Source organism: Peromyscus californicus, unplaced genomic scaffold (genome assembly GCF_007827085.1).
Source record: "Peromyscus californicus insignis strain IS unplaced genomic scaffold, ASM782708v3 Scaffold_9__1_contigs__length_137607984, whole genome shotgun sequence".
Classification (NCBI taxonomy): Eukaryota; Metazoa; Chordata; class Mammalia; order Rodentia; family Cricetidae; genus Peromyscus; species Peromyscus californicus.
This window is the reverse complement of record NW_026294617.1, coordinates 76077946-76104826: the sequence shown is the minus strand read 5'-3', so window position 1 is coordinate 76104826 and position 26881 is coordinate 76077946. Positions and strand designations below refer to the sequence as shown.

General features: G+C 48.9%; 1 protein-coding gene across 2 annotated transcripts in view; it reads right to left on the bottom strand.

Annotated features, from left to right (window-relative positions):
• Positions 1-491: 491 nt before the first annotated feature.
• The window catches only part of Notch2 (notch receptor 2), a 140667-nt gene continuing 114277 nt past the window's right edge, over positions 492-26881 (bottom strand). Inside the window, exons 20-34 of one of the 2 annotated variants that reach the window (XM_052730395.1) lie at positions 26217-26370; positions 25658-25842; positions 23934-24066; positions 18485-18721; positions 16242-16354; positions 15124-15629; positions 13395-13742; positions 12425-12567; positions 12099-12309; positions 11231-11327; positions 9315-9480; positions 7770-8071; positions 6422-6569; positions 5651-5748; positions 492-4859 (exon numbers count right to left, since the gene is read on the bottom strand). In XM_052730395.1, coding sequence (XP_052586355.1) covers positions 3471-4859; positions 5651-5748; positions 6422-6569; positions 7770-8071; positions 9315-9480; positions 11231-11327; positions 12099-12309; positions 12425-12567; positions 13395-13742; positions 15124-15629; positions 16242-16354; positions 18485-18721; positions 23934-24066; positions 25658-25842; positions 26217-26370 — 4230 coding nt within the window. In that variant the 3' untranslated portion in view covers positions 492-3470. Of the gene's footprint in view, positions 4860-5650; positions 5749-6421; positions 6570-7769; positions 8072-9314; positions 9481-11230; positions 11328-12098; positions 12310-12424; positions 12568-13394; positions 13743-14821; positions 14861-15123; positions 15630-16241; positions 16355-18484; positions 18722-23933; positions 24067-25657; positions 25843-26216; positions 26371-26881 lie in introns of those variants that run through there. The other variant, XM_052730396.1, reaches the window with a different exon arrangement.

The window sequence follows — 26881 nt, the reverse complement described above, 5'->3', positions numbered from 1 at the left end:
CGTGTGCATACGCCTCACTGATTGCCTCTAAAAAAAAAAAAGTACTTTTAACACATTTATGCTCAAATGTTATGTGATGGTCCTATATATTATATCCTACGCAAAAGTCCATACAAGCCATCGGTGTTCAGATAAATGTGTCAGTAGGATTTTTTCTATCCCAATTCCCAATTCTTGCTTCGCAAACATTCTCCACTTCACCGGGAGACATTTGGTCTGCAGCATTTATCTGCTGGTCACTAGCTATGGTCAGGGTGTAGAGGAGTGACTCCATATTATGATGTTTCTGAATGGATGGAAACTTTCCCCTCAGAAGCATTTATTTGTGATCAAACTAGATGAAAAAAGTAAAAGAACTCTAGTACCAGGCTTTTTAAGATTTGGGAAGAAGAATCTTAAGTTTTTCTCTCCGACTATGACATCACGAGGCAATCACTATAGAACAAGGGGCACCAGAGTCAGAAAAGGGCGGAGTATGATTCCACGGAGCCTTGACAAGGAATCTTTTCTTTTATTTTGTGATAAAAATGTTTTCATATAAATTTCATCTTAAGCTACTTTTAGAATGAAAAATTTTAAAGTAAAAACAGTGTGCACTTTCCTTCTGTTTAGTCAGGAACATGCAGTCATCTTCTGGTTACTGAGTTTCTCATACAAACAGATATAATGACACTTTTCAGGGAAATGTACACAAGCAAGTTGCCATAGTACCAAAACAGTTATGGGTGGGGGCCTCAGGACATAGACGCGTGTCCCTCCAAACAGTCCTCATACATTCAAGGCGCTGGTTAAAGTCTAGGTTCTGAAACCACACGCTAACAGTCGTCACACCTTTGGTTCTTCTCTAGGCAAGGCTCACGAGCCACCACGGTCAACCAAGTGATGCCACGGTCAACCAAGTGATGCCACGGTCAACCAAGTGATGCCACGGTCAACCAAGTGTGCTGAAGCCTTTCGCTGCGATCTTTATTCAGTCTCTCTTTCCTTCAATCCCCCCACCACCACATAAGTCAGAAAATGATGCCTAGAACAAAAAGAACATTAAAAAAAATCCTCAAAGGCATGTGGAGGTCAAAGAAAGGAAGAATTCATAGAAATAAAAATAAATTCAAAATGGGGATCTATGCACGGACTAAAGGATGTGTCCCATAAGAACTGAGCCTCTGATTCAGATCCCATGAGAAAGGGATTATCCGCTCCCCTCCCTTTCCTACACACTACATAGGCCAAGAGTTCTAACATCTAAGGGATGGACCAGATGCTTAAATGGCAGTGTGGGCCTCATCTCTGCAGCCTGTTGTCTGTAACGGCAGCTTTCACATCCCTCCTCCTAAACCCAAAGGATCCGCTTGAGAGATCCTTGAAGGAGAAATGGCAAGTTTGTTCTCCATTGTGTCTGGGGAAGGACCAGTGTATCACAGACCCAGTGGCTGGATTAGAGGCTGGGGCTGTTCCCAGGCAGTGCTACTAGAGCTGGGGGGCAGAGAGGTCCACTTACACAGGCTCTCCTGATTTGGGACTGAGTGATGGGTCCATGGGGAGACAGTCACCATTTAGGGCAATAAAATGTCTATACACCATGAAAAGGCTGGTAGGATGATGTTACCACATGAGAATAAAAACCAAATGACCAAACTTAATCTGCCATAGACCAGGACGGAGCAAATTGTTTTTGTTGATTGAATGAACTTGGATGGGACTAAATATTCCCACTTGTTTATAGACTACCATGGTAACAAACACAGAGTTAATACAGGGGGTCACAAACTGATGAATGAGTGGGGGGACAATTATTTCAACTATCGCAGGAATAAAGACCATTATTATTATTATTAAAACAACAACAAAATCCTAAAACAAACAAATAACCCCCCCTCAGGTGATCCACCTACTAATGTACACAAATGCTCCAGCAGAACTCATTTTCCTTGTGTCATGGGCTTCATGGCACCAGGGAGAGGCGATGGAGTGGCCACAGGGCCGATTCTGAACCGACTGAGGGGAAGATGGAGAAAACTACCATCCTGGTTTTACAACTGACAAAAATGCTTCTGCTCTCGAGAGTCCGGGAAGCCACTGAGACCACCACACAGGAAGCATGTTTGGATGAGGTACAATCTTAATATGAACACAAGGACAATGCGGAGCGGGTCTCAGCCATCGTCAGCTGAAGGTGACTCTAGGGAAGGCAGGGAACGCAGCAAAGATGAGCAAAGGCTGCTCCATCAGGTGCGCTCAGGAGACCGTCCGTTCTCCGCTTCCGCAACAGGAACACAGACTCCGTGTCTTTATTGAGAACTCACTGTGTGCACCAGTCACTCAGACCACACAGTGTGGGGGGAATCCATACACCAGCCTCGGACCTGAAAGAAAACTGGTCAGAAGGAAGGCGACAGTCACTGGGTCCCCTGAGCCTCAGGCAAGTTCCGTCTAAATGGCAAGGCATCTGTGAGGAGCAAGTGCAGCAGCCAAGGGTACCTTCATCTGCTGGATCAACGAGTCCTAGGACTTGGGGGTAAATGTGCTTCACAGTGGCAGTCAACGGAGGGCCTGTAGGTGGGCAATTGCTTCTCGGGCGAGTTAGCTTATCTCTTGGTCATTCCAACCCTCTCCCACTTTTCCCGGTTTACAACAAGATGGGAATGTCATAGTACCTAGGCCTCCTAGAGTACACTTTTATACTGACAGGCCAACAGACGGAAGAACAACTTAGATCCTTCCCCCGGTGAGTGTACATGGGCCCCGCACCCACCCGCGGGGGAGAGAATTAAGGTGCAGGTTCAGAAGGGGTCCTTCCTTTTAGGAATGAAACGAAGACTGCAGAGTGTGCGTTTTCCATAGAAGCATACTTCAAAGGCCAAGGCTGAGAACCATGACCAGAGTAAACCCTGTAAGGCTCCTCTGGGGTGCTGGGCACGTGGGAATGATGAAATGCACAGAAGTCTTGCCTATTACACGCTGATGGTTCACCACAGACATGTGCAGAGAGGAGAGCACCGGGTGAAGTCAAGGCCATTTCCAGAGTTGAGAAGATAAGACAGGCCGACCTGGGCAGAATCCCAGGCACAATTCCCAGTCCGACTCTTGGGCAGAATCTTCTCCTGGATACAGAAGACCCCAGGGCTCAAAATGATGTTCAAGCTCCAAGAATGTCTGGGCTATAAAAGGCACCCATTGTATTCTCCAAAAAGGAAGAGAGTGAGCCTCAAGGTTTAGCATTCATTTTGCATCTCCATGAACTCGCCTGATGGTCAAAGGTTAGTAGGAGCCGAGTCCTCCCCCTAAAACTGCAGATATTCAGTGAAGATGATAATAATGATTCTCTGGCTTGTCGGAAAGTCGGGAGCGTCTTCTCTCCTGCCTCTCAAAGCTGTTACAGAGGTTTCTTCATTTCTCGTCGGATAACCTGCCTTTGTTCCGCAGCAGCATGCATGATAGGCACTTCCATCTCTACGCCCGAGGCAGACTCTTCACGCGTAAACCTGCATGCTGCTGTGTGGTGGCTCAGACACGTGTGTCCCAGGTCCCCGCTGACCCCCTCCTCCACCTCCGGGTGCAGGGCTGGTGGTCACATCTGACCAGTCAGACGCGGAGTGGGGTGAAGAGCTCGACCACTGGTCAGGAGACTCTGGGGATGGTGTCAGGTAGGGATGCTCACCCTGGAGGTGACCTCCGTGACTGGGGGTTCGCTCAGCAGCATTTGAGGAGGCATAGCTGTGCTGGGAAGGGGGTGTGGGGTACTTCCCCACGGAGGCTGGGAATGGATGATAGGTTGGGACAATGGTCTGAGCTACCTGGCCCTCCTGCTGGGGCATCATGGTAGGTGGGAAAGCCACACTGGGCAAGCGGGCCATCTCTGGGATCTGATACATAGCGGGCAAGGGGCCTGCGACAGCTGGAGGGCAGTTGGACTGCGTCTGGGGAGCTCCGGCTGCCTGGGCAATGCTACCTTTTGGGATGAGCTGGAAAGTCACAATGGGGGGCAAGGGCTCCCGCTGGGTGGGGATGTGCTTCCCCTCTGGTGGTCTGCTCTGGGGAGCTATGCCAGGGTGGGCTCCCTCAGCCGGAGCCAGGACCATGCCAAACATCTCGTTGTACTGGGTCTCATTCACCTCCACGCGGTTCATCCAGTCCGCTGGGACAGTAACTGGGTGTAACCTGCCCAAGCTCCCTGCACTGCCACTGCCTGGGGGCACAATGTGGTGGTGGGACAGCAGCTGGCTGACGGAGGGAAGCACGGTGCTGGCCCCAGGAGCCAAAGGCTGCATTTCATGAAGGTTGGAGAAAGACAGCGCATGCTGGGCATGCACGGGCGCAGCTGGTGCAGCAGCGGCCAGCAGAGGCGTGGGCGAGGCCTGTAAGATTCCAGGGGATGTAATCATGGGAGAGGATGTGGCGTCAGAAACGTATGTGTGGGGAGACTCGAGAGAATCAACAGGGGACAAAGTCACTGAGCTCTCAGACAGCTGGACCTTCTCGCTCAGAGACTTCTTCCTCCTGTTCCCCTTGCCGTCCTTGGCCTCCTTGGCAAGGTTAGGCAGGCTCGTGGGCATGGCGCTCTTGGTGTTGGGCCGTCTAGCCTTCTTACCCATTGGGGTGTGCTTCAGACTGAGGAAAGACCTGTTGGGCCCACACAGGACAGGTGACAGAGCGGATGTCAGTACAGTCCCTGGAGGGCTTGGAGTCACGTTATACTCGTCCAGGAGGCGAACAATGTCATGGTGCATGCGATCCCGAGCCACATCCCGGGGAAGGCGGTCCATGTGGTCTGTGATGTCCCGATTGGCAAAATGGTCTAACAGGATCTTGGCTGCTTCATAACTTCCCTCCCGGGCGGCAAGGAACAATGGTGTCTCCTCCTGAAGAAACACCCAAGAACACATTTTAATACTCAGAGAACATAAGAGTGTTTCTACCTTTATTCTTTTATCTCTTTATATGTGTTTTCTAAGTGCTTCCCCTAGGAAATGTTAATGCTCTGGCTTTCCAGTACATCTTCCTATGTATGTGAATGTATATTTGTGATTTCCACAGAGATCTCATTTCTCCCAAAGGACCCACTGCGCTCTTAGGAGCACCCTCTTATTACACAGGAATCCATGAAATAAAGCAGGCCTCCGAGCCAGAGATTCATTTAAGAGAGACAAGCTTATCGACATGAAGCGCTGAAAGGAAATCGGGTTACAGATAAGAAAGAGAGCAGGAGAAACCAAAGCATGCAAGGAATTCAGAACACGGTGGTGGGGGGGGAGAGGATGGGAAAGAAAGAACTGAAATAAAGGAAAAGCAGCAAATGAAAGAGGAATAGAGGAGGGGCCCTGGCAGGCAGCTCACACAGGAGTGCACCATGGTACCCAAGGACAGACAAACACAGAACTGCACACAGAGAAAGGGAAGAAAGTGAGAAATGGTGGTGAGCGTGAACAAGAGTGTCCCAGAGCAGACAGACTGTTGAAGGAGAAAGGCAGGAGGGTCACACCAAGTTATTTTCAGGACAGCGTGATGACTGAGCACTCAATAGGCAGAGGCTCCATCCCAACAAGCCCCTTATTCTCCTCCAGGGTCTCTGGACCTGGTTACACCAAGAAGCTTTCCCATGTGGTCCCCTAAAGAAGACACTGCGAAGAGCAGCGTCAGGCTCTGAGCGTACCTTATTGTCCTGCATGTCTCGGTTGGCCCCGTTCTTCAACAGCAGAAGAGTCGCCTCCACATTATTGACAGCCGCTGCCCAGTGGAGGGCGGATTTTCCTGCAGGGGGAACAGTTTATAAGGACACAGAAGGGCAGAACAGCACCAAGCAAAGCACTGTGGGTTTTTTTTTTTTTTTTTTTTTTTTTTTTTTTTTTTTTTTTTTTTTTTTTTAAGCAAAGCTTGAACTCCCTGGGGAGCAGCAGGAAGTCAGTGGCTGAGGGAGCTCACAGGACAGCACAGTTGTATTTTCCTTTCCTTGTGTTCTCAGACTATTCCAGAACAGTCTGGGAGCCCCTAGACAAAAGGATCCCTGGTGTGTAAAATGCATGTCTTCCACATGCACAACCTTCACATACTGAAGACAGCAAACATTTTATTTTACACCAAGTGCATATTTAGCATATCGCACAACCACCCCCCTAGTGAATCCACTCCCATATTGAGAGTGGTTATGGCAAGGAACCCACGCAAGCAAACTTTTCATGAACATTCTTTGAGGTTCAAAAACCCTCATACAAAACAAACGCAAACTTCTCATCTCAATCTAGGGACTCCTACTGCCTCGGCTCTCTGAGCCCAGCATACTGAGGGGAGATTCTATGAACAATGGGGAAGAGAATGAGAGACTCTCCAATGGATTCAGATCTGAGGAAGTTCTCTCGGGGGCGTGTGACAATTCTCTTGCTTCGGGATGGGCTTTGCAGACAAGAGCCCAAAGCCCTGTCCCTACCATGATCGTCCACTGCATTCACATCTGCTTGGCAATTGATCAGTTCTGCGACCATTCCTTCCACAGCCAGGCGGGCGGCCAGGATCAGGGGCGTGGTCCCATCGTTCATGCGGGCATCTAGGTCAGTTACTCGGTTGCGGATCAGAATCTGGAAGGGAGGCATAGACAAGGGTCCCTTAGATGAAGAAAAAGAACAAAACAAAAGCATTCCAACTGCAGCTACCCTGGGTGTTCCTAGAGGGCAGGAAAAATTGTGCTATCTTCTTACCCTAGACACTATAATGGCTGATCATTAAATGGTTGGTGAATAAACAGATGAACCACTGATAGATGATCAGGACATACTGGCCCATCAGGATGATGTTCTGCTTTCTAAGGCAAGGGAAATATGTGTGTTGTGGCGGAGAGGGGGGTATCACAACTTCAATCACGTGACGTGTACAGCCTGAGGTCATCCAGAACATTTCCAATTTTTTCATCAGGTTAAAATAATGGAGTATCAAGGAATACACTGTCAACTGACGATGTCCACAGACAGGCAGAGCCATACAGAGAGTAAACACTAAAGGATTTGGACCAGTTACTGCCCCCTCATCTGACCTGTGCATCTGTGAGGCATCTTTGTACATCAAAACATTGCTGAAGAAGATTCAGAACCCTGCTGCTGACTGAATCACTCTCTGGCTATTCAAAGTGGGTCAGCTGGCTTTCCTCCCTCTTCTGTCAAGCAGAACTAATTCCTCAACGACTTCTGGATGAATTCAACGAGGCAGTGTTTTAGTAAGGCTGAAACTTTCCAGGCCCGTGAAAGTTATCGTATTTCGTGTGTGCGTAGGCATGTCTGTGCTATGGTCCCCATGTGGAGGTCGGAGGACAACCTGCAGGAATCAAGGCAGTTCTCTTCTTTTACTCTGTGGACCCTGGGGACTGAACTCAGGCTTTCAGGGCTGGTGGCAAAAGCTTTGTGGTGGTGTGAATGAGATGTCCCCAGTAAGTCTTGGGGAGGGGGCATTTGATTATTTGGACCCCAGTTGGAGTAGGAGGTGTAGCCTCGCTGGAGGAAGTATGTCATGGGGGCAGGCTTTGAAAAAGACTTGGGTCATCCCCAATTGCTCTCCACTTCCTGTTTGCAGTTCAAGGTGTGAGCTCTCTGCTGTTCCTGGCACCATGCCTCCACTCCACCATGGAGGACTCTAATCCTCTGAAAGCATAAGCCCCATTGAAGTCTTTCTATTTTGAGTTGCCTTGGACATGGCGCTCTATCACAGCATAGGGAAGGAGCCACGACGGGCCTTTACCCCTGAGCCGCCTCATCCTTCACATTCAAACCAGCTCTTAAGCTCTTCACCTGGAAGACGCCTTGTGCATCCGCTGCAACTGCCGCATGCAGAGGGCAGCGGCCCATGTTGTCCTGGGCATTGGCATCTGCACCAGCATCCAGGAGTCGTTTAGCAGCATCAGCCCTCGAATAACGGGCCGCAAGGTGCAGGGCCATCTCGCCGGTCCGGTCTGTCTGTGCCTGAAGGCTGGCACCCTGGTAGACCAAGTCTGTGATGATGTTGGCAGAAGAGTCCTCTGCGTCTTCATCCTCATCGCTCAGATCTGAGCTGCCTCCTCGGAGAGACGCCAGCATCAAAGGGGTACACCCATCTGCAGGAAGGGAAAGTTCCAAACATGTCCAAAGCAAAGGAAATGAACCCATGACCGGGACCGTTCTGCTGAACACCATCACGCTATGGGAAGGGAACTCCCTGTGCTTGTAGTGACTGTGACGGGCTGTACATGGCAATGACGGTCATGTGAAGAGTGTGGGAAAACAGCCGCCTTCAGATCCGGGGGCTCTTCCTTACCCTGAACAAGTTCAAGTGGGATGAAGACGTCTTAAACTAGACAACATTTTAAATAGATAATATAAACCTCTATGGCTAAGACAGGAACTAAATTAGTTCTCCACGCTCTATGGTGGGATACTGTGGTGGTTTGAATAGGAATGGCCCCCGCAGACTCATGTATTTGAATGCTCACTTACTGGGGGTGGCACTATTTCAGAAGGACTAGGGGGCGTGCTCTTGTTGGAGGAGGTGTGTCTCTGGTCTGTGTTTGTCTTGTTTCCCACCTTCCTGTCAGGATGCGGCTCTTCACTACTTTGCTTTGGTCACAGGGTCTCTTCACAGCAGCAGACCAGTGACTAAGATGGATACTGTTTTTCTATCCCCCTAAAATCTAACTCATTTAATTAGTCTGCTTGTTCTCAGTATGTTGTACGTAAAGTATTGCAAAATCCTTCCCTTTCTTTGAAATCTACATTTTTAATTAAAAAAATTAAGGATCTATTTATTTATCTATTTATTTAACGTGTATGAATGTCTTGCCTACATGTATTTCTGCACCATGGTGCTGGATCCTCTGGAACTGGAGTTCCAGATGGTTGTGAACTGTCACATGGGTGCTGAGAACTAAATCTGGGTCCTCTGTAAGGCAAAAAGTGCTCTTAACCATTGAGCCCGGGTTTCCAGCCCATAAATAAAAAAATACTTAAATATTTACCTTGTTGTATGTGTATGGTGTGCACACATGCACATGTGCCATAGAACATAAATTACTGTATGAGAATGGTGTGTGTGTGTGTGCTTGTGTGTGTGTGTGTGTGTGCACACGCATATCCCATAACATGCATGTGGAGGCCAGAGAGCAACTCTGTCTGACTTCTACATGGATTCCGAGTCACACGGATTCATTATCCCCAGGTTCAGAATTTCTCCATGGCTGTATTTCTCTCACACACATTTCCTCAAGCTCATTTAGTGCCTGTGCAGTTGGCAGGAGCACCTGGCCAGGTGGAGAAACGCTGAACAACCATGCAGAACTAAAGAGGGTAAGGCCCGGTCCTGACCTGGGCCTCGGACATTCACATCCAGCACAGCCACCTCCTGCTCGGCCTGAGGGGGAGTGAGGGCCAGTGATGGAGTCCGGCGGATGTCTGCAGCTTCCAGGTGCTGCTGTGTCCACGGGCGTCGATCAATGGGGTCATCCTCTGCGAGCAAAGCCTCATCTTCGGTCTGGATAAGGAAGATAGTTTTCCCTCATTAACCCGAGCCCTCCAGAAGCTGCTGATGGGGGCTGAGGAGTGGCAGTCTCCCCCCATCTCTTTTAACCTCCACTCTGTTTCCACTCTTCCCGTTCTAACTGTCCCTGTCACTAACCACTGTGGCTTCCCACCGCTCTCAGCTGTGGTCCCCAGTTACGTCTATGTATCTGGACAACTCTTCCATACTCCACCCCAGTAGGGATGGCTCCAGGCTCCAGCCTTTTAACATGCTACTTTTAGATGCTCAAAGTATCATATTCTCATTTCAGGGTCTGTCTGCTGCTTCTCTCTGTCTACAATGGTCTCTTCCAACTTTCTGTTTGACCGACTCATACTTGCTCTTCAAATGGAATTAGATTTTCATTCTTATTGGCTCTAAAAAGCTGTTCCTCTTTACTTACTCAGCTGACCATGTGGCATGTGTTATATGGCACCGTAACATCAGCAGACTGTAAGTTATGTTTCTTTAAAAAAATTTAAATTTAGTGTGCAAAACAATAGGTTTTTACAAACGTATCTTTATAGCTTGCTGATACATTCACCCCACCCCACTTTCCCCCACCCCACTTTCCCCCGACTCCAAACAATCCCCCTTTGTGTATATTTTTCCGGCCCTAACTATCTCTGTATCAGTTAAACACAGATTGCTCATGTGAAAGAAAGCATGCAATATTTTGCTTTTCTTTCAACTGGAAGGTTGTTGGGAAGGGAGAATAAATCTTGCTCAAGGTTGCCTGCCTGCACTAACAGTACTCAACCAAGAGCAAGCATTGAGGGAGAACGAGGAGAAACAACCATGTAAGTATAAAATCATCTATGCTTTCCTGAATTCTTTGTAATAGGAAATAGGCAAGAGGCACTCTAGAAACTGCTGTATTAATTCCTCACAACTCAGAAAGGAAAGAGCTATTATTATTATTATTATTGCTATTTTATAAACAAGGAATATTAAATACAAAGAGGTTTTAAGTAACCACCATAAAGTAGCAGGCTTTTGGATCTGAATCTGGTTCTGACTGGCTAGAACAATGGCTTTTGTTGTTGTTACTTCTTTCATTTTTTTGAGATTATAATGACATCATTTCTCCCTTCTCCTTCCTCCCTCCAACCCTCCCATATAACTCTCCTTGCTGTCTTTCAAACGCAGGCCTCTTTTTTCATTAATTCTTGTTGAATGCATAGGTATCTCTAAATGTAACCTTCTCGGTATAATGTTACTTGTACATGTTTTCAGGGTGACTAGAGCATTGTTTTCATTTGTTTATTTTGTTTAGTTTTGGAGGTAGCTCAGGCTGGCCTCAAACTTGAGATTCTGCCTCAGCCTCTAGAATGCTGGGACCACAACACCTGGTTTAAGGCAATGTTCTTAACCATCATGCTCAGTCACCTGCCTGGAAGTTAATGGCCTTGGCTTTCCTTACTGTACAATCCCATCTCTTCTTATAGAAGTGCCAGAGATGTATCCATAAAGGGAACCGTGAGCACTCACATGCCAGTCCTGACTCAACAAACATAAGCATGACATACGGGCCAGAAAGCAGGCTTGCTTTACTATTTTACAATAGTCTCCCTGAAGAAATTACACGGGCAACCAACACTGTCAATACTCCAAAGGACCCTGCTGTTCCTGAGGGTCTGGGAAAGCCACTGTCTGGGAAGAAGAAAAACTTGGAATGTGGTTCCATGCTGGCTAGCAGGAGGGCTTTGCTAGGACAGCTTACCTTGGCTTTCTTTGGCTGGGGTCCTTCATCATCAACCCAGTGTTCACTTGTCCCAGAGCCAATCAGGTTAGCCTCTGACACTTGCACTGAGAGATTTCTGATGATTATTCAGAGGGGAAAAAAAGAGGACAAGTTACGGCTGAACAAATATAGTTGCTTTCAACATTTTGCCAGCATACTCCCAGACTATCCCCTGACATGGCCCAACAGGATAGGATGCACAGTACTTTCTAAAAATCACATTATTATATTTTTAAAAATTATATATATATATCTCTGTGTGTGTATCTGAGCATGTGAGTTCAGGTGTTTGCAGAAGCCAAAGGGGTCAGCTCCCCTGAAGCTGGAGTTATAGGGGTTGTAAGCTACCCAACGTGGGTGCTGGGAACCGAACCCAGGTCGGTTTGTGTTCTTGACCCCTAAGGTATCTCTCCAGCTCCTGTAATCACATTACACACTCCGAGGACAACTTGAAGTCAGTTCTGTCCTCCCACCACATGGGTATTGGTGACCCAACGCAGGTCCTTGGGCTTGGCGGGGGGGGGGGGGGGGGGGGGGGCACTTTGGCCTACTGAGCCATCCTAGCAGCCATGATGGGCAATAGTCAGTGTGACATTTCTGAGCATTCATCCTTTCTTGGCTCGCCAACGACCAAAGTGTTCTCCAACTCAGACTCTGAGCACCACCGGAACATGCATGCCCAGTAAAGACGCAGCTGTGCTCAGAGACCTGGACAAGCCGTGAGGAGTCGTGGTCAGGGTGACTAAAGGCAGAGTCTAGAGTTTGAAGTTATGACCCGGGAAGATATGCCTATTTGCTCATCTGGGCTCATCCCTGTGAAGAGTGGCTTATTGGAAAACCCTCTTACTTCAGCCCCACAGCATCCTGCCCCACGGGTTCACGGCGCTTGTGATTGCTGGAGTCCCGGCGAAGGGTGAAACCCTCAGGCAGCCAGAGGAAGCCGTGTTTGCGCTTTCGTTTGGCCATGATCACCCCCAGCAGGATGATGAAGAGGATAATGACAACAGCAACCGCAAGGAGGTAGAGAAGCTGGGCACCCCTCTGAGTCTCCAGTTCACCTGAAAGTTCCGAGACAGGGACAGTGCTGTAGGACACCAACCTCTTAGTGTCGCAAGGGTGAGCCCCAAGGAAGTCCTTCCCCAGTCTGTTCCCTTCAAAACCAATGCTACTCACTGACGACAGACACCAGAGGGTAGGACAAGGTCCCTTGGATGGCATGAGAAGCCAGGAGAGCCGCTGCTGCGTCTGTGTTCTTGAAGCACTGGTCTGAATCTTGGACGCACTGTCGGTTGTCAATTTCCAGAAACACCTTAGAGCTTTGGGGTGACAAGGAAGAGAGGGAAGAGGAATGACAGGAAGGAAGGAAGGGTCAGGTGGGGCAGGCTCAGTTAGAAAGGCTCCTGTGGTCCCCCCTTCCCTCCTTCCGCGTCCACCTTTCCACCCCTGGGAGATCGAACTCGGAACCGAGGACCCTTCAGATGCTGGGCATGGACTCCCACCTAGGCGGGCTCACATCCCAGTCTGGCTGACAGAAGCCTGCTGACGGGGTGACACAGAACAAGCAGCTGGGGAACAGCTGGCCTGCGGAGCTCCTCTCTCATGGGTTCTGGTGATCTCACCCTCCCCCAGCCCCACCTGCGCAGTGGCACTTAGCCTTCACTAAAAACACGCCTCTGCGTGTCGGGGCCCACATTCTCCTAAGAGTCTGCACTCATTGCAAGCAGGAGGGCTAACCATCACTGAATGTCACAAACAGTGGGACATGAACGGCAGAACAACTGAGGATTACCACTCGCGTCGAGCATACAAACAGAGGGTCTTGAAGATGAGGCAATAATGAATTCGAATGGCGCATCATGAATAGAGGCCCTGAGCAACTCTGGAAAAAGATTTCGAATCCCAGCCCTTAAGAAGTCCTTTCCAACACCTGCCTTCTACTCGCTCTAGCTTATCCTTTAGGACCCCTCAGTCAAGGCAGATCTTTACCTAAGTGGCTAGGATGTTTGTCTTAAATGGAGGATCATCCGATTTAGACCGTTTTGGTGGGCTGAGTATTTGTGCTATGAATCACAGTGCTCAGCTTTATGAACCACTTGGAAGCACCATCCTTTGGGTATTTCAAAGTTCAGAAACTCAAACCTACCCTACCATCTCCTGCTCCTGCTCATCAGGAAGAGACCTGCGTGACATCCTCGGCTTCTTCAAGGCAGCTGGTTTGTCCCCATAGTAGGGGTACACCATGAGAGCACCCTGGGAGTCTCGTTTAATGCGTAAATTGGTGTGGAGCAGGGTGCCCAGTGCCCTCAAGAAGCTGCGAGAATCCTGCAGCAGCTGTTCCGGGGGCAGGAGCACCACGATGACCAGGGTGCCCTCTGCCAGGTTCTCGGGCTGGTCGGCGGCGCAGTCCAGCCCGTCCCAGCCGCACTCCTCCGTGTTACATCCCTGATCGCAACGGTTGTCTTTGAAGTGGTCTGCACAGTATTTGTCATACCTAGTCAGGGAGAGAGACCGGGGAAAGGGGCTCAGAACACACGGGGCTCCACCTGGCTTTCCACTGGGGCTGACTGCAGACGTTCCTACCCACCTTTTCCAGCTCCTTTTCAGGACCCCAACACCCAGAGAAACTTTCCATAAATCATATATCCCAACACCGTGGGCTACACAGCTGTGCCACTCAACATCACCCTGTGCCTCCCGGAGGAGGAATAATACCACACTCATCCTGTGTGTGTTTAATGGGTCCTACTCAGCCAAGAATACTAGGAGCAGAATTTTCACTGAGAGTGGATATCTGAAGCAAACTCAACTTGGCTCAGGCTTCCCTCTACTTCATGAACTCAGTAAGGCAGCGAAGTGTTCTAGAAGTAAAAGGTGTCCCAGCTTGCTCCAGATCCTGAGCTATCTCAGGGCTATACAGAGGAGTGTGCCAACATGATCCGCTCGTTCTCATGCAGGAGTGAGAGAATTACAGATGGTAAGAGGCAGGGAGACGTTCATACAGGATGCGAGATCTAGCTCATCTACCCTCCTTCAGTTGTCAAGAGAAATCTGGGTGTGGTGGTGCAGACTGTGATCTCAGCACCCGGAAGGCAGAACTAGGAGGATCAGGAGGAGTTTAAGACTCAGGAATTTAAAGCCAGCCTGTGCTGCACGGGACCCTACCTCACACACACACACACATGCACACAACTGCCCCCGAAATACCAGGCAAAGGGATGAGAACTCCAACTGGTCCTCCACTCTCCTCTCTTGGCCCACCCCAGCCCCTCGCTGTTTGTACCACCTGGCAGAACTTGCCATCTGCTCGACAGAGTAGACGTCTCCAACAGCTATGTATGTTCTGGCAAGTTCTTGAACCTTCCAGGGAAGATGTCTAACAATACCTAGGCCTCCCAAAGCTGTGGGGAATCACTTGGGGTTAAGTGCAATGATTAACAGGAAGGTTACCACATAGACCATATCTGCCACACTGACGAGCAGGAGACCTAAGAGGCCTTAGCTTATGTCCCCTATTCAGATGGGGACACTAGTCCTAAGGAGAGGAGTGAGCAAAGGGAGGGTGGTACAGACCTGTCCATCCATCCTGCAGCAGGCTAGGCCGGAGGCTGCCTGAGAGGGTATTTCCCCCAGGAGGTCGCAAGAGCAGCAGGTGAGAAGGCAGAGAGAGGCAGAGAGAGGGGATGGTTAGGCAGTGAGCAGTCCCGGCCCTCTGTCAGCAAGGAAAACAGGGCAGCGTGCGATGGGGCAGGGCTGGCACCATCTGAAAAGCAGAGGCGGCTGGGGCCGCAGCCCTGGAGTGGTTAGGAGCGAGGACAGGAGACCGAGTGTGTTAGTGACGGCCCCCCTCCGCGGCTGAAGGTCCGGGCGCTTACTTGCAGGTCTTGCTACTCCTCTGGCATTCGAAGTTGTCGAAGAGGCACTCCGCGGTGTTGCACAGTTCGTCACACTGGTTGTTGATGTACTCCCAGCAGCGAAGCGAGGAGGTGCAGTTGGCCCAGGGGTCCTCCATCGTGAGGGAACAGTCACCTCCGTCCCACTGGCAGGCGTGACTGTTGCAGGCCTCATCACAGATGCCGTCCCGAGCCTTGTCAGCGCAGTACTGACTCAGACAGGTGGCAGGAGGGGTGCTGGTGGGGACTGTGTAGAGCTCGCAGTGGCTGCCCCGGAACGGTGGAGAGCAGCGGCAAGAATAGTAAGGAGGCTGATGCTGAGGATGGCAGGTGCCTCCGTGCTGGCAGGGGCTGCTGGCACAACCCGGCTCACAGTCCTTGGGGTTAGGGCAGAAGCAGCGGGGTCCCGAGGCCGTGTGCACACACCGCTCCCCTCTCCGACACTTCACCTGCCCACAGCTGCTCTGGCATCTTGCCCCGGAGAACCCCTGTAAGAAGTGGTAAAGGAAGGACGATGGCAGATGGGTCTAAGAGCTCGCCCCACTCTCCCCTACACTCCTAGGGAGATAAGGACTGGGCACGTGATCAGGATGTTCTAGAAACATCCTCTTCAAATCAGCCAACGGGTGAGGGCTGATAAGGTCGTTATGAGACGGGTGTCCTCTAGGTGTCGTCACACAACGTTCTCTGGGCAGGGCAGCTGCCAGCCTTTGGCAGCAGCAAAGGTGTCTGCACAGAGGACGGTTAACATCACGCTTCCTTCTAGTTTGAGAAGGCGCTTTACTCTCCAGGGGTCGCTGCTAAAGAACAGGAGCAGCACAGCGCTCCGCCCAGCACGCCCCGGGCGGCTGCAGCAGGCACAAGGCTGGGCAGCCAGGGCACTGGCCCACTTCAAGGGGTCATCACACCATGGCGGTCTCCCCTCAACGCTCTGAATGCTGACAGGCAGGACGGGAACAAGTGAATACTGACTGGGAAGACCCAGACCCAGCACTAACACCCTAGCACCTTCTGGAGGGCTCGGAAATGTGGGCTTCGCCTCAGCTCCTGAGGACATATGGAAGAGGGGGCGTCTCTTACATCAGCGGCAGGCCACTTACTTGGGGGCAATGACAAATGAAGCCATCGGGCATGTTGGTAGCCACCGCACAAGTCCCTCCATTCAGGCAAGGCTTCTGGGGACACACATCCAGGAAGGTTTCACAGTGACGGCCTTAGGACAGAAAATAAGCGGCAGTTTTAAAAGGTACGAATATTAGCTTGGAGACACTAAAGGCCACCCTCCTGGGATGGGGAGCAGCCTCACACGCAGCAGGAGGAGGGGCAGGCCAGTTCTAAGCCAACGGAAGTTCGAGAGGACACTCAGTGGACCTCAAAGCAAAGGGTCCATCACTGCTCAGACCGGTCCCTTGACTGTCTTGCCAAGACAGCAAGCACACAAGGACTATCCACCCCAGATAGACCCCAAAGGGACAGACAGAAAAGTGACACAAATTCCAATAAAAACAAAAACTTAAACCCCCTCAGACAAAGGGCAGGTACACTTCAGCCTCAGCACACACTCACATTTAAGGTGAGGGATGCTGCTAAGGGCACTTTGTTCACGCCCACTTCACAGAAGCCGCGACACCCGGCCAAGGCACACACCTAACAGGGAGGGGGCCTTACAGAGAAGTCCCCTCTCTTCTTGGCTACTTTGCCTTTGTGTGGCCCGACCGAACTGCTTGAAAACACACCCGAATTTGCAGGGAGCTCATCCCCTCTAGAGCCGGCTCTGAGCCACAGGGCACCTGCGGGCTGCCAGCTCCTTGACAGACTGAACGGGGGTGGCTGGAATCGTGGAGGGGATGTGGGGCGCAGCTGGGGTCTCTTGGCAAACAGCAGGGAAAGAACCCCATCTGCTCTGTGGTCTTTTGGAAGTTAAAAAAAAAAAAAAACCCAAAACTTAAATACTTAGTACTTGTGTCTCTCCACATTAGGAAACGGACTCTAAGGGAGAACAGCCAGTACGTGGACAGAGATCAGGAGCTCCTTGCTGATCATCCGTGGGGACATCCCACACAGTGCAGCTCAATGGGTCACTTTCATCTATCCCCGTGACATGAGCACACAGACACGACCGTGGGATACCCACTCAGGTGTCCCCACGCCCCCCTCCCCCATCCCACCGCCTTTTTCTTCTTCTTGAAGTCCTGGTCAGGGTTTGAGATACCAGCATGCTCAGCGGCGATGAAGAACAGGAGGCCACACTGCCCCAAGAGCAATGACAGCCAGAACGAGCAGTTTCGTGTTTGGAATTATTCCGTATCGCAGAACCCCTCCTGCTCTTTGTAAAATTCCAAACTTTTTAAAAGGTAGCATATACTTCAGACTGAGAAGGCCAGAAGAGAGGAAGAACAGACGAAGGGGAGGCCTGCAGGCTGGACACAGGCTGAGTTTGGAGCAGCAGCCACATGGCAAATTATCAATCAGTTATTAGACTTCCAGCACGTGAGGACACGTCCAGCGTAAGAAATCCAAGCAGGTTCCAGAAAGGGTAAGGCAGATTTCAAAGACCCTGCCACATCTACACACTGGCAACTACTTTTACCTCCAAAAGTCACTACACTACTCTTCTCAGAAGTGACTAAGGGCCTGAGAGAGCGAGCTCCTTTCTGAGGCAGCACTTGGCCATCATTACGCCTTCTATGAAGAACAGGCTAGGCTTGTAGCTGTCTTGGCTATGGAAGAGGACCTGACTACCGTAGCTTCCCATTGGTTCTCATCAGCTGCCCTTTGGACCAATTCCTCTAAGTGTCCTAACAGACCCCGAGCTCCTCTGGGTCCCAGAGTTAGAAAGACGACAGACACAGACACTGCAAAGTAATTCCTCATCATGTGTCAAAATGTGCAGGGTGGTACACCAGTGTCGGATGAAAGGCTCTAACAACAAATGCGTCACACTTTCATGTATGAGTCTGAGCATATACAGTGATGTCTGTGGCACCACAGTGTGAGTGTGCTCAATGCTCCTTCACAGTAGGCTTTATATGGTGAAGACAGCAGATTTTGTCTTGTTAATTTTATCTTAATTAAAAATGTTAATTTACCTAACCAACCCAAAACACACTATTTTTCATATTCTTGCCATAGCATGATATAGTCCATGTACCGCCAAAGAGTCTCAGGAAAAGCAAAGGTAAAGATGAGCCTGGTCACAACACCCATAGCGACACACTTAATACAGACTGGGGCCTGGGGCCTTGACCTAAGTTGGTTTTGGCTTTCTGAAGGAGGCACCAGGGAATGGCCTGCCCACCCAACCCTCCTGAACATCAGACTATGGGGGCTGAGAGGTTCTCACCAGTGAAGGCGCTTCGGCAGACACACAGGTAGTCATTGGTGAGCTGAATGCAGTCCAGGCTGCCCTCCGAGCTGCAGGGATTGGACAGGCATTCATTGATGTCCCCCTCACACCGCTCCCCGGCAAAGCCAGGCAAACAGCGACAAGTGTAGCCCCCGATCCGGTCCACACACTGGCCACCATTAAGGCAGTGGGGGCCTCCAGCACAGTCATCAATGTTCTCTTCACAAAGCAGGCCTACGGGGGAGAAGAGAGACACAGAATTATGAAAACCTCTTGAACCCGCCTTTAGCAAGGGATAACTGCCCTTGTAGGGCTTTAAAACTTAACTAGATTATATTCCTCAATCCACAGTGGGACCTCTTAAGTTGGGCCAGGTAAAAACACTCTTAGTCCTTGCCAGCTGCCCCTTCCTGTGAGCACCGTGAGATGTGCACATTGAGCACACTGATGAGGCTCCACCAGTTCTCTCTCCACGGGACCCAGAGCAGGAGAATGAACGTCCCATCTCAAGGGCATGGGCACTAAAGCTCAGGAGGCACCCTGTGAGGTTTTTATCATTCATCAACTCCAATTAACATATGGGAACAGTTGGAAACAGAATGCCCCCTAGTTAACACATAGACGATATTGGAATTAGATTTTTGAGCAACAGTATTTTATGTTTTATAAATGTTGATTTTTTTTCTAAGTGCACTAATGGTTTTATTTAAAAAGAATGGAAATACCTTGCTAAGAATGTAAAGATTACTCTAGCTAAACGGTGTACTGAAGATATAAATAAGCCATCTCGTTAAGATATCTGTAAACATTTCTAGAAAGAACAAAATCAACGACTATTTCACAAAATAATTTGAAAAGGTTTAAAAAGGGAGTACTTCTATATCCTGGCCATTTGCATTTTAGTATACTTTAAAAGAAGCAAGATACGCCTCACTGTCATAAACAATTTCAAAAGGCAAAATGGCCATGAGCCATCTTAACAAGAGGTGCTTACCCTGCAAGTTGTCTGAAGGACATACAGAGGAGACACAAATAAATGGAAAACATACATTATCTGATTATGTGACTCTTTATGATAGAGATGTATTTACTCTATTAATTCATAAACGTAATGTGACCTCAAAAAATATAAGCAATATTTTTAAATGACAAACTGATTCTTACAATTACATATGTGTGTGTACATATATACACACATACGTACATATATATATATGTACACACACACACACACACACACACACAGCCAGGAAAGCATGAAGAAGATTCCTTCACAATTGAAACAAAGTTTCTCATGAATTAATGAACAGGACAACAACACCCAAATGCACACAGGAACTTAGAATTTGATAAAAAGTTCCATCTCAGCTGGGAATTGATGGCATATGCCTTTAATCCCAACACTTAAGAGGCAGAGGCAGGTGGATCTCTGCGAGTTTGAGGCCAGCCTGGTTTCTAGAGTGAGTTCCAGGATAACCAGAGCTACAGAGAAACTTTGTCTTGAAAAACAAACAACAAAAGTTCCATCTCAAATTATTGTAGAGAACATCGTATGGGAAAGGTACTTCAGGATTCTAACACAGAATGAAAAGACAGCCAGGTGGTAGTGGCACACACCTTTAATCCCAGCACTTGGGAGGCAGAGCCAGGCGGATCTCAGTGAGTTCGAGGCCAGCCTGGGCTACAGAGTGAGTTTCAGAAAAGGTGCAAAGCTACACAGAGAAACCCTGTCTTGAAAAAACCAAAAAAAAAAAAAAAAAAAACCAACAACAAAAAATGAAAAGACAGAAAAATGCCTTTATAAATCTTGGAGCCTCGAGGATAATACCAGCTACCACTCAAATGCAAGCAGTCATAAAAAAAAAATGGATAAATTCAATGTAATCGGAAATAATCTGCATGAAAAAAATCACCACAAAAACATCTGAAAGATTAAGACCTAAGTATATTTGGAAAATATCTGTATCATATACCAAAGACAGACAATTTCTGCAAAATTTTAAAAAATATGTAATTCAACAGGGAAAGAGAGTAGGGGCCAATGCTAGAGAGAAAACAAAAACTTCTGAATAAGAGATGTTGTTCCATTGCATGGAGAGGACGGTGGCATGCCGAGAGGCTGCAAGCAGCACTGCCACTCAAATGACAGCTCTGTGATGACCCGGGCAGCACCGCTGTTTCTGAAAATGTATTCTGTAAAGTGCACCTATCTGTATGCAAAAACCCCAACGTCTATCACTAGAAGACCAGTTGAACACAATATGTAATGTCATAACTGGGAATTCTGATTCTGTGAAAAACTACTAAAGAAGCTCCCTATTTTGATATGAAAATGTGCCAATGAAGTCAAGAGGTCAAGAGAAAAACAATGTCTCTAATACATCTTCAGAGTTAAAAGGAGAGGAAATAAAAACTATCTTTGTATTTGGCTCCTATACACTTAAAACAATTTTGAAGGGTAACCTTTTAGAGAAGCATAAACCTCTAGAGACACACAAGAAACTAAAAGTGCTGATTGCTTGTGTGTGGAAGACGGAGAACAGAGGGCTGGGGAAGACGAATAGGGTGGGAGTGTGCCTTTCACTGCATGCTTTTCTGTGCATGTGTGGATACACTTATCCACACCCACATGCCTACACTACCTTATCTATCACAGATTAAGCTGGAAACCAGAAAGTGGAAGCAAACAAAGCCAGTACGTGTTCCCCGTCTCACCGGGTATTTGATATTTGGTACAATGAGTGAAATGAGCCTACAGCCTCCCCTCCCATGTGGACAGAACTACCAATAATAAACCGATGATCAAGTAAGAGTGACCTCATTCTTAGCCTGGTGCAAACAGTTGGGGATGACATAAGTGTTCCAGCGAGCCCGTGCAATGGGGAAATGGAGGTGTACACAGGCCAACATCCGACCCTCGGAGTATAGCGCTTAGAAAAAGCACTGTGGTAACTGTCACTACGGTGTGGTAGAACTCCAGGGTCTCCTGGAGCACTCACAGATGGCCAGATAGGTCAAGTCAGAACAAACACACACTGTTCCAGGTACCTACGCAAGTACACAAGGTATAATCCAGCAAACAGTCAAGTAGGGACACACTGAAAGAGACCTACACTCTTTAACAGACCATTAAAAGGCAATCTTGGAAACACTGCAAAGAAAAGGTATCTTGAGAGACCATCAATAAGATTAACAGTCAAGTTCTCAGTGAAGACCACAGCAGTAAGAATCAGTGAGATGACACATTGAGGAGCCCGGGTGGAAAGAGTCACGATATACTAAATTATTATTCTAAGCTGCCATTAAGAGGCATTTAGGAGCTAGGTGTGGTGGCGCACACCTTTAATTCCAGCACTCAGGAGGCAGAGGCAGGTGGACCTCTGAGTTTGAGGCCAGCCTGGTCTACAGAGCGAGTTCCAGGACAGTCAGGGTCACAGAGAAAGACTGTCTCACAAAAAACTGAAGAAGAGGAAGAGGAGGAAGAGGAAGAAGGAAGGAAGGAAGGAAAGAAGGAAGGAAGGAAGGAAGGAAGGAAGGAAGGAAGGAAGAAACAAAGAAACAAAGAAAGGAAAAGAAAAGAAAAAGGAAGGAAGGAAAGAAGGAAGGAGGAAGGGAGGAAGGAAGGAAGGATTTTAAAAAGATAAAAATCTTGTTGTCTTAGGAAATGTTCTAGCCTGGGACCGGATGTGTCTAACTCACAAAATCCGTGGTACAATACAGAACCCACATCCTTTCCTAGGTTCCCAGCCTCCATGGACCACGGAAGAACACTAGTGAGTGGTTCTGACACACCCACCTCTAAGGAAAGCAATGTGTGTGTCACTTCCAGACTGAGGGAAAACCTCTGCACAGCCCTGTCCATCACTCCTGCCTTTCCTGTGGCAGCCTTGGAGGCTACACACCAAAAACACAGAGAAAAGGCAGCAACTCAACACCTACCAGAGTCTGAGTGCCAAACAGCAAACAAAAAAATCCCGCAACAAAACCACCATTGTGTTATCCGAGATATGATATATATAATTAGCTACCACCAGAATTGTAGCGTGTCTGAACCAATGCCATTATTTAAAGGCGTTAACTACCCAGGCATGGTAGTGCATGCCTAGAGTGAACGAGGCTGCGGCTACCTGGGATTCTGGGGACAGAAGGAGAGAGGGAGGGGAAGAGGAAGGGAGAGAGAAGAGGAAGGAGAGAGGAGAGAACGGAGGAGAGTGAGAGGAACAAAGGGGGGGATGAAGGAAAAGTGGGGGAGGGGGAGATGGGGAGAAGGAGTGGGCCTGGAGAGGGGGAGAGGAGGTCTTACTGGGAGAGGGACTGTGGCGGGGAGGAAGAAGAGATGGAAGAAGGAGAGAAGGACGGGGGAAGAGTGGGAGAGAAAGAGACAGAGAGGGGAAAGAGTAGGGAGAGACAGAGAGGAAGAAGTTAAAGGAAGAGAAGGGATATGGATACGAACCCCCAAAGAAGACAGAATTACGCATCTAGATTTACAACTATTGGATAATCAAAAATACGACAAAATGCCCTGTCTCGATGGATGGACAGACGGATGGATGAATGGATGGATGATTGAGTGAATAAGAAGGGATGAACCAGTAGTGAACTGGAACCGACTCTAACTCTATTTCTAGACTAGGGAACAACCCTCCTTTTCATGTAACAAACTTGTACCAGCTACAGGCGGACTCCTGACTCCCTTTAGCCCCACTCTGCACTAACTACCCCTTAGGTGGGTACTGTGTGTTAATTTAGCCAAATTGGATCTCTCGGAAGAAAAGTTATCCGAATCCACCGACACACAAGTCTATGATAACACAGAGCCTCTCTGGAGGTCTGTTGTGTTTGAGGCTGCCTCAACTTCAGGCTGCTGTCGGTGGCCTTTCCCACTTTTTCACACGCCTCTTCAAACAAGCGATCCCCTTTCCAGGAGGAAGTGGCAGTACCCAGAGCAGATGGATGGGTCTAGTGTCCACAGTCTAGGGGTGCACATCAAGGCCTTACTACGACTGTAGGAACACAGCCCTCTGTCATCTGCCTCCTTGGGACAGCAGCCAAACACTTTCATCTCATGGATTCCCTGGCCTTAGGAGACAAGACTTGGCTAGTTTAAAAAAAAAAAACAAAAAGCAGGCCTATGTGGATTCGATTTTAAGAGTCTATGAGTTGTTTTCTCTTAAAGCACCAAGAAACCCCGTTAGCCAGGCTAATTTTGTTGCAATGTTATGTCCATTCTGCATTCTGTTTCCTGGAAGACGAGCAACAACCACACAGAGTGGAAACACCAGAGCTGGCAGAAGCGAGAGGATGAGAGAGGAGAAGAGTCAGCGGCTACCATGAGGCTGGTTTGCTGTTCTTTCATCGTCTCAGTCTTTAAACTGCGTCAGTACTAAGACCAGATTTAAAAGGCAGGGAAGGGGCCTTGGTGGGAGGGGCAAGGCTGACTGCATACCCCGAGTGCCTGGTGGGCACGAGCACTTGAAATGGTTCACAAGGTCGATGCAGGTGCCTCCATTCTGGCATGGCTGGTTCTGGCACTCATCCACTTCATACTCGCAGTTGACACCCTGATATCCTGGAACGCACTGCCAGGAGAAGAGGACATGAAGAAGGCGGTCAGTGCTGGAAACAGACCACAGGACCAACTGAGTGTCAGTGTTGCTAGGACTTAGCTTCCCACCCCAGAGCACTTGTGTATCACTCTGCAATCAGCACACTCTGACACTTCCTTATGCAGGGTCACATTTACCTATTACTCTTCCAGCCAAGGAGGGGGGGGGGAAGCCATTTTAAAGGAAGGCAAGGACTGTATGTACCGAGGGTTATTTCATGACACTGTCTGGAGCAAGCTTCTGTGTAAGGTTTCCTCGTCCATATACCGTGCATCCCTCTACATGGGATGAGCAGCCTCAGACTCAAACAGTACGTGTGGGGAAAGACACTGGACCCACTGCATGCTTGTGTGATGGGGTAGTGGCGGGCCAGGAAAAGATGAGGCTGTGCATGACGGAGGGATGGAAGAAACTCAGAACTGGTAAGGAAAAAGACAACCGTGGCAAGTTTCATTTAGGCACACTATACCGACTCTGCATGCAGAGGAAGTCCTTTACAGCACAAGACTACCCCAAGCAAGGGGAAAAGAAGCAGATTTTCAAAGGGGGGGCACCACAGAGGGAGCATAAGACTCTAGGTGGTGACACTCAGTGGCCCAGCAACACCAGTCTTCGGGTGAGTGAGCTCCCCAGGGCAGGGCTGGCTCCTTGAATTCCAGGGTGGATCTTATCTATGATACACAGTGTGTTATTTTGCAGGCTACGCCAAGCAGGCAGCATTAAATGGCTAGAATTCTGCTCGTTTGGCTTATGTTTAAAAAAACAAGAACAAAACAGATGTGTAAAAGTTTGAGTTTAGCCCTGACAGTCCTGCTGTGAGATAAACACTGAGGTAGCAGCCGAGGGAACTTTTTGTTGTTGCGTGGTGTTCTAATGGGTATCAGGTTTCCGTTCCCGTGTTTAACATCTGACTCTCTCTCTATCAGCCCAGACACTGGAAAAAGACGCATACTTAAACATTACACACGGTAACACTGAGCGTGGCGCATACTTAAACATTACACACGGTAACACTGAGCGTGGCGCATACTTGAACATTACACACGGTAACACTGAGCGTGGCGCATACTTGAACATTACACACGGTAACACTGAGCGTGGCGCATACTTGAACATTACACACGGTAACACTGAGCGTGGGGCATACTTGAACATTACACACGGTAACACTGAGCGTGGCGCATACTTGAACATTACACACGGTAACACTGAGCGTGGTGTGTGGTGCTTTGGCACCATAGGCGAGGCCGTGCCCTTTTGTTTCAGAGAATTATGAACTGGCTGATGAACTGTACTGCTCTTCAGGAAGTACCAGGGACAACTATACTGGGAGAGCCTGCAGGATGCCAACCAACACAGAGAGCAAGCCTGTCAGGGAGGGATGATGGTTCCAGGCCTCCCTGAAGACATCTTACCAGAGCTATGTGAAAGCATGGCTGGAAATAAAAAGGGCAGCTGGTGAACACTACAATGACGACGGTTAAACATGTATAACCTGTAAGACACGCACGCACGGCAAGGGCCCGATCTCCTGGGAGCCTCTCCCCTCGCCTCATCTTCTCACCTCACATCTGTATCCTCCTACGAAGTCACTGCAGGTGGCACCATGCTGGCATGGGTTGGATGCACACTCGTCAAGCTGCTCCTCACAGTAGCTCCCCGTGTAGCCCAGGGGGCACTGGCAGTGATGGGTGTTGCCGGCATTGATACAGACCCCCGCGTGCTGGCACAAGTGTTCAACGGGTACTCCTGGGCGATGAAAGGGGCATCAGAGAGTGTGACACACTGACCAGGTTCAAACCCTCAAGCGGGTGAGCCCCAGCTCGCGGCTACGAGCTTAGATTTTCTTCACTACTGACTAGTTCTTCTCATCCCTCAAGCAATTGATTTGCACTGATAATAATAATAATAATAATAATAATAATAATAATAATAATAATAATAAACAACTCGCGCTCTCAAAGTGGAATCTGCCTTAATCTCATGTCAGTCACCTTTCTCTTTGGGATCTCTAAACGTTCCTCCAGCCTTTCTCCAGAGCCTTGCCTGTTCAGTACTCTCTGTCCTAAGATGCCACTGGCCAGCACGGATGTCAGTATCTGAAGCTTAGGCGTGGAGCTCACCTTTCTGCAAGGCTGCCGCCTTACAGGACACGTTGAGCACATCACAGTATGCACCATCCCATCCAGGCGGACACAGGCAGCGGGGCCTTGCCTTTTCCTGAACACAAGTTCCTTTGTTTTTACACGGAGACCGGCTGCAGAGGTTCACCAGGGTCTAAAGCAGAGGCAAGGGGGCACAGGCATCAAAATCCGGACACCGGAAGTGAAGTCCCTCAGTTACAGTGTGTCGAGAGATGTCAAAGAAAAGGACTGGTCTTAAAGACAGAGGAAGCCCTCACCCAGGCCTTGAACCTGGCCCACTGTCCTGGATGCACCTTGTTGTTTCTACAGTCTCATTTGTCTACAAAAGCCCTGACCCCAGAAACCTGACCACTCTGGAGGCTCAGCAAGTTGTCATCCTCAGAGCGTCAGACATTATTATGTGGGCATATATGGCCACCCTGCAAGGCAGGAAAGAGCTCTAGCTGCTGTCTGGGCCCATGCTTCTTACGTTAACCCTGCAGGAAATCCACATGCATCTTGACCAACCCTCCCTATGGGGAAGATGGGTAAAGTGATCTAACTCACAAGCCTAAACTGTCCAAAACCTTATTTTGAAAACCAGGCTTATGAAAAACATGAGACAGAGAGGGGGTCTGCATTCCTGACACAGATTGCTGGCTGGA